Raw genomic sequence first — 8274 nt, forward strand, 5'->3', positions numbered from 1 at the left:
CTTTCCCCAAATGTTTTATATTTTGTAAGACCACATGTAGACTGAAATATTATACACGGAAAACACACATCTTCTCATCTTTAGTCTTAAAAGTAAATCTTTCTTGGCAAAAGTGACAATTTCAGCTGCTTAATTTCTTAATTATCTTTGTAATTGTACTGGTTTCAGCACTTGTGGAAAGACTATTCTGGTAAAAGCAAATATATTAATAACCAATAATATTAGACTTTTGAAACGTCCAAGTTAAACGTATTTTTTTTATTATTATTCAAAATTACCTCCTATCAACACTCTCTGGCTCTACTGAGCTGCTTCAGTTATCTGGAGACGTTGACACTTTCCCTGGAAACTACTGGAAACATGTGAAACTGTTTGCCAATTTTAGACTGAAAATGGGTGAAACACCTCATTGGACCAGGCAGCAACGGAATAGTTAACATGCCGGGGAGTTTCCTCGTCTGGGAAGTTGTACTTTATGTATAGCACCTGTTGTGCCGTCAGTTGGCAGTCTCCAAAAACCCAACCCTCGCAGCGCAGCGATATTTTATCTCAGTCTCCACCAAGTTATGACTCGAGACCTCGCCAGACAACAGAACTCGTCTCGGCGTTGCGAATGGTTTCTGGGTACAGAGTGTATCAGGTTGCTGGACTCTCTTGCTGCCTCTGTGTGTGAGCTTTTGCTGTAATGCGTAAAGATCTGCGGGGATTTATTCAGACTGAGTCGAGAACGCACCGTGGACGCGCGCTTTAACCAAAATGCATCTGTGCCTCTCTAATGATCTCGTTCCATAGATGATATGCCAGTAAAAGGACGCTTTCACAACTAATTCCAGGATTATAATTACTGAAAGCCAAACTTTGTCCAACTCAGTATCCAACTTTCCACAGAACCAACAGGTGCGCACTTGCATTGCGCAGAAGCGGTCACTCTGGAGGCTTTGGAGTCGGATTTGTATTGATTTAGGGAGATATAAATTTCACTTTTTTTCCCAGACGGACTGATGATTAAGATTATGTGGATTCTACTCTGCGTGTACCCTCTCCAAATGTGTCCAAAACAGCACCGCTGTCCTGTAAACGACGCATGTGTGTGGTGATACAAACCATCCCGTCAACAGCGCTTTGAGATCGCCAACCACCACTCATCCAAATGATCCTTCCATTATTATTCCTTCTTGCACCGCTTCTCCAACAGTATGGCTCGGAAGCTGAATCAAGTCACGTCAGCAAATTTCACCCTCCAGGTGTAAAGGAGCAAAACGGTGAGTTTTCATTGCTGTTTGCACCATTTAGAAAAGTTATTAGACTGAACATGAACTTGTGTATTTTTCACTCTCATAATGGAATGCTTATTCTTGCTGGGCTTAAAGCCATTCTTTTAAAATGCACATCTTGCTTGAGTTTAAACTGCAATGAATGAGCGCGTTTCATTCAGTTCAAACAGCATTATCCAGGATAGGAAGTGCAAAATTACCTTTTACCTTTAAAGTGTACCCATGTATGTTTAAGGGGGAAAATCCTCTGAAATTCCAGGTCCCCCGGGAGAAGTTTTCCTTGTGATCATAAAAAAGGCTCCATTCATGCAGCAGTAGTGGCTCCGGGCGATGTAATTTGCTTACCCTCTGAGCTGCGCTATCAAATTCAGAAATCCACTTTTGTCCATGTTTAATGTTAGGCTGAAGTCCATGGTGTAGCCACCTTGAGTTGGATTAAGTCAATAATTACCCTCCAATGATTTTTTGCCATCATGTTAGGAATCAAGGTCTTTGTTGTTGGGCAGAGTAATCCACTGATTCTTTACTTTTACCCACAAGGCACTGAATTACATACATTATGGTACCAAGTTAGTTATATTATAGACTGCATGAGCTTATATGCATCCGAAAAGAAAATAAGAGCAATAATACCAAATCAGGATATATTGACGATAGAAATATATTTGACCTGCAAGACAGGAGCAGTCTTCAAGTCTATTCAAGTCTATAAGTAATGTTTTTTCTTCAGTTTGTACCACTTTCTCGTAACCTTTATAAAGGGTTTATAAGCTGTACCTTATGGCTCTATTAATGGTTAATAACTTGATATATAATAGCAATCTTTTCTACATCAGTTGAAGGGATACTTGAGGATTGGGGTTGTGGGGGTTGTTATCAGGTACTTTATATCCATATTCAGTGTATTGCTTAAAGTAGATAGTGGTTGGCAGTTTGGAGAAGTTGACAGAAGTACCGGCACAGAACCGAAGTAATGTACTGCTGTGGCTGGAGGCAGCAACAAAATGCGTTTTAGCCACCTAAAAAAATCAACATCGGTTTAAGTGTATGCTATAATTAGAATATTTTCACTGCTTTACATTGCCGCCAGACAGTCCTTTAAAGCTGGGAAACTGAAGCTGTTATATCAATCTGTGCTCCTTTCAATCAGGGCAGCACTACACCAGCAACTCCTGTGTTCTGCTAAATAAAATTACTGTTTTGTCAAAGCAGTCTTGTGGCTTTGAGAAGAGTATAGATGAGTTCCCTTCAAGAAGGACTGTCTGACAGCAAGGTAAAGCAGTAAAAATATTCTAAAGCTGTCATCTTTTTTATATGGGCCTTTTATAGGTGGTTAAAATACCTTTTTCTGCTGCCCTCATCCACAGCTGTATATAGCTTTCATGCTGGTGCTCCTGTCTGCTTCTCTAAATTGGGGTTGTGCTAACTGCCATCTACTGTAGATGAATCTGGATAAGTACCTCATACAACCCCTCTTAAAAACAACTTTTTAGTTTCGACCCTCAGACATGACACTTTTTCTTTTAAGCTCTTAAATTCATCAGAAAACCCATCCATTGGACTATTCAACCACTATATAAGTTCATGTTAATAAGTTGTTCATAAATGGATTTTGGTCCAGATGTCCCACAACTCTTCTGGGTAAATCCATTGGATGAGTGTTCCTAATTAATTAAAGAGTTAGCTGAAAAGACAAAGAAAGTGCTGTTTCGAAGGATTTTTCAAACTTAAAAACAAAAACAAAAAAGTTGTTCTTATGAAATGCTTTTAACTTATCCATAAAGCAATAATGCATTATTAATTATTAATAAAGAAGGTGCCATAAATACTCAAACATATGAATTTCACTGACATATAGACAGAGATTTATAACAACATAAAGGAACAACAGGACCTCACAGGTTGCATTTCGAAGTACCAACATGCCTGTATCCTGCAGATGTTCAATGGTCAAACTTCATTCATTACTCAGTCGTTTATAGCCAGTGGGTTTGACTGGCCTTCTGTGAGGACATGCAGCGCTGACTTCACTACAGTAACAGTCAGGGCTGGGAAATCAGAGCCTCCCGCCGGGATCTCCAGGTTTAATCAGGACGGCTGAGAAAGGAAAACAACAGGGAGGAGAGAGGGAAGGGAGAAGGATGAAGGAAGTTGATGAGGAGGAGGGAGAACTGTGGGGTGTAGAGATGTTAAACTGTCAGAGAACTCTTTAAAACGGCGGTCACACATTGGCTGAGGGCGATGCTGGCCAGGCTGTCTGTAACCTTTGACTGGAGTGTCTGAGTGCTCACCGTTCTGGCGTGCTTGATTGCTGATGGTCTGTGAGACAATTTGATATCGATCTGAGTGAGGGGAGGGAGCCAGACCTGTCTGGCATGTTTAGTAGTAGTTGCCTGGAGAGTTACAGTCCCCAGTCGTATTAAACTTGGCAAGCGGCTGTTGATGACTCCATAAGATACCAGAGGGGGCTGTCTCCCATTGAGGGCCAGTGCTGTGCGAAGTAACCATCTGTCACAATAAATGATTCGGACAAAAGCTTCAAAAAGGTTAACAGAATGGGCATGAACTCTGAAATGTAAATTTAGTGTGTTGTGATCATAAATAATGTGTACATTTCCTTCCTTCACCACTGAGGGTTATGTTACAATAACGTGTATAGCTCATGTCCTTTTCATGTGTTTGCCACATGGCTATAAGGTTTCATGGTTATTAAGAAAAAACATTGCTAAAAAGGACATCTGCAGTTGCACTACCAATATGGATTTAGTTTTGGAAATTAAATATGGTTGAAAGCAATTATATGTACCCACTACCACAATCTCTGGTTGTGTCTGTGAAAAGTTCCTTTTTTTCATAAAATACCTTGGCTGCTGTGAAAAAGGTCTGTTATTTTTCAGAGGATGTATTTTGTAGGAGATAGAGTTTTGTTTTGTTATAAAACTACAGGATTTATAGTCTTTGTGTTTAACAGAGTGGTGCCGTTAAAGCAAATAAACTCAGGCATATCACAATAAAGCTATTGCTCTCCTTGTCTTCAAGCATATTAACTAACGGCCTCTATAAGCTTGTTTCATTACACTGAGATGGACTTTCTTCATGCTACAGTGTTTACAATGCCTTTTTCCATTAGGCTGTGATTTGCTGGCAGAGCCGCCAGTTGTATAACACTGCACATCCAGCCGAAGATGCATTTCAGCTTCCCAATCACACAGGTCATCTTAGAGGAGGTCTCTTCATATCACTTCTCTTAGTTAAGTGGTCTGGCTTCACTTTCCTGTTAAAGGCCATGTTTTCACCCCCACCTAGCCCACCCATAAGCACAGGTCCAGACCTTATTAGAAAAATCCGGCTGCAAATATTAGTAGGAGATGCGGATTACCTGCAGGTATTCCCACACATCCCCCCTGAGCGCCACTGAAGGAAGGCATGCAACACGTTAGACCTGCCAGTGATCACAGAGGCTGCTGTTCCGCTAAAGATTACGAGATTAGGGGGGGGACTGAGGTTGTAAGGGTCACAGGCCCATGTGGACCGTGTGCAGTTTTCCACGTATATACATACAGGGAGGGTTGAAGATACAGAGGTGCATTGTGCATTCATCAGATTATGATGCAGACAAATAAGCAGTTTAAAGTGGGGACTTAAAAAACAGGAAAGAGAGTGGGTGGCCTTGTTAGGAATCATGACTGTTTCAGGGGTAATGTGAGTTGTAGGATACATCAGCTGAGAACAGTTGTTGATAGCACACTTAAAAATTAGTGAAGTGAAGAAGTAAAGTGGGAAGTTTTTGGTCATTCAGGGGTCAGCAAGTAAAAATGTCAGTTGAGTGACACTTGAAGTATGCTTAAGGCTTGGACAAAACTCTCCTGTTTTAATGGCTGAAGATTAAGTGCAAGTGCATTAGAAAATATCCGGTTCATTCATATCTGCACATACACTTCATGGAAGAAGTCAACTACAACTCCCAAGAAGCATTTTCGTAAGAGCCATCTGATCACAAAGCTTAAAATTGTGTTAGGTGTGCAACTAACATTGAGGTAAGGTTCCATCCATTCAGTAACTATTGCAATGACAGAGCATTATGGAATTTGCTTCTTCCCTCTATCAATCAATCAAAATCTTTTTTTCCCTCATTCTCAGCCAGTTGTTACCAAATCTGTCCTGACAAGACCAAACATAGGGATTTATATACAGTAGGTGCAAGCCTCTTCTGCTGGCGGCTACAAGTATGGCCAGCTGGTATTCAAGTTTCCACTATGTTATTTTAAGTTGTTTCCATAGTGCTTAACTCTATGTTTTAATTTGAAATCACGATACGCCTCTTGAACCAGTGAAACAAAACTAGCCCGTCTTGGAATCTCCATTCATTCTTTAATACACGTCAGATGTTTCCTGAGCCTGCTTCCCTGGGAAAGCTTGTTTCCAGTTAGAAGAGGCTGTACTTTGATGGATATGCTTGAATGAATGAATGCAGCACTCTGCAGTTAATCATTGTAGTGGGCAGTGCAATGGCAGCCGGTATGCTTGGCTGAATTAAAACCATCAAAGGAAATGGACGGCTCGAATGTTCAATGAACTCAGCGGGGAGAAAAGATGGACAACAATTACACTGAACATATCACTATTGTTAGATGAAAACCACATAAGATGAAAAGAGTTTGTCAGGATGGTTAAAATGATTTCTTATTTTCTTAATAAAGAAAATAGATTTTTAACTAGTTTCACAGGCCCCTCGAATCCTGAAAGTCACTAAATACACCAGTTTCCATGTAAACATCCAGTGTAAGTAAGTAAAAAAAACATCCCTATATCTGCATTTATATGATTTTTCCACAATAGCAGCAGTAGAAACCCTCCACCACTGAATACAGGCAGGTCTATGTCTCGTGGCGGGAGCAGTTTTTTCCCTCAACATCTCACTCCAGAGAGGGGGACCCTGGATAACAGTGTCTATGTTTTCCCTGTCAGCACTATTTGAACGTGGAGTGCTGTATTTGGCAAGTAAAGCATGCCACCGCCTGCCTGCTGTTTGTCATTTCAGGCAGTGAGAGCACCGTCTCCCCCGCCTCCTCGAGCAGCCAAGGGAGTTTTCAAGGGATCTGGGTCACATGTTTAAACTCGACTGGAGAAGAAATGTTCTCCACAGACATCAAGTCTGTCTGCGTCTTGCTCAATCAATGTTAGTGAAGTTGTCTTTGCTTACAGTCAATGCTTTGGTCAGTGATGGTGTAGTGGAGTCAAAAAAGCAGTAACAGCTTGGTCTCCAAAAAGTAGATGAGCATGGTGTTTTAAACCTACAATGATTATTTGGCTACTTGGGGGCGGTGCAACAAACTGTAAACACAAATTAAAAATATATTTGATATTGTGAATGTTAGCAAACATATCTATATAATCCTATGTCTATTTACATGTGTTTGTGTTTATGCCCTACCTTAAAGTACTCTACAATATGAACTTTTTTTTATGGGTCTGGTTTGTTACTGGAAATTCAAAACTTTTGTTTTTTGTTATATTTTTTGCCGCTGTCTAATACTTACATCTTTTATTTATAAGCCTTTCCATCACCTGAGCGCATCTCAAAGCTGCTACAGGGTTAGAAACAAAAATGCAGTTGGTTAATAAAATAAAATAATAATTAAAAAAAATAGTAAAAACAATAACAAAAATAATAAATAATATAATAATTAATAAGAAGAATAAGAAAAAGGAGAAAAAGAATTAAAAAAATTAATAACATTCTAAAAGGTATCAAAAGAAAGCTTGATATTATGCTAGACACAAGGAAGACAATGTCTTAAAAGAATCTTAATAGTTATTGTTCTTATAGCGGGTCAGTCTATCATATATGTATTGACAGACAAGGGGGAGAATCAGAAATGCTCCGAGAGTATTGGATAGTCGTGAATATACGGTCAGAGAAAGGGTGTGGATGATTACATAATAAATTCTGACCTATAAGAGACTATCTCTCCACGTTATAATCGAAGAGGGTTTAAGAGATATTCAAATGTTATGTCACAAGACAGGTAATAATCGTAGAAGAAAACTGAGAGATATAAAAAGATCGAACTGAAAAAAATTTGAGAGGAGAAAAACTTTCATCGTAATTATAGAAAATAGAGATGAATGAAGCAATAGCACCACCCGTATCACTAGTGGACTTTACATCTGAAAGTATCCGGTTTAAAGCGAAGAACTTTGACTCTGTATAAAAAAGGTTGGCAGAATCAGAAAATTTATTCAAATGATTGTGAGTGTAACGATGCATGCTATCCCAGTGTGTCAAACATGTAAACGGTCCACTGGACTAGATTCCAGTGTTGTGAGAAAACACATTCATGCTCAGCAACATTTCCATGGAAGGTACTAATAATGTCTTAACTAAATTCACCTATATTGTTCATTATGGATGCGGACACGTGTTTTCTATCGGTACCAGGTTCTAGGCAGTATGGTGCCTCCAGGCAATGTGCGCCACACTGACCGGAACATGCCTCACCAATTACACGGAACACACGCCAACTCTCTGCTTATTAAGTTATGGCAGGATACTTATTTTGCAGATTAAGGATTGTATTGCCCAAACTGTCTTTTTGGGTGGGGAGGAGTCAATAGTATTCAAATGTGGTATGGTAATTTGTCAAATGTTCCATAAACAGAACACGTGATCTGAAAGCTCACTTATTTCATTTGGAGTTGGAGATTTCTATGTGTTCCCAAATCCCCATATATTTCGACCGATTTCGCTTCACCAGCCAACTAGAACACAACCCATCAAGATACCCAACTTCATCTAACTTCAGTTATTATTATGTCCTATATGCTACTGACACTGAAAGTTACTTGGTGAATAAAGCAATTATAAGAGTAAACTAGAAGAAAGAGGTTTGCGCGGGAAGTCACAGCTGGTGCAAAGTACAAGTATGAGTCAAAGTACGCTACTGTGCAGCCCGGACGAAGGCGTCAAGAGTGAACCACGGCTGACACTCGTCAGAGC

The 8274-nt window shown here is 39.8% G+C and overlaps 1 protein-coding gene across 2 annotated transcripts in view; it reads left to right on the plus strand.

Moving 5' to 3' along the window:
- Nucleotides 1-501: 501 nt before the first annotated feature.
- Nucleotides 502-8274, plus strand: part of pdgfc (platelet derived growth factor c) — a 45406-nt gene continuing 37633 nt past the window's right edge. The window contains exon 1 of one of the 2 annotated variants that reach the window (XM_035669578.1): nucleotides 502-1262. In XM_035669578.1, the coding sequence (XP_035525471.1) occupies nucleotides 1151-1262 (112 nt within the window). In that variant the 5' untranslated portion in view covers nucleotides 502-1150. The remainder of the gene's footprint in view (nucleotides 1263-8274) is intronic. The other variant, XM_035669577.1, reaches the window with a different exon arrangement.

Source organism: Morone saxatilis, unplaced genomic scaffold, assembly GCF_004916995.1.
Source record: "Morone saxatilis isolate NCDOM2014 unplaced genomic scaffold, NCSU_SB_2.0 Contig22, whole genome shotgun sequence".
Taxonomy (NCBI): domain Eukaryota; kingdom Metazoa; phylum Chordata; class Actinopteri; family Moronidae; genus Morone; species Morone saxatilis.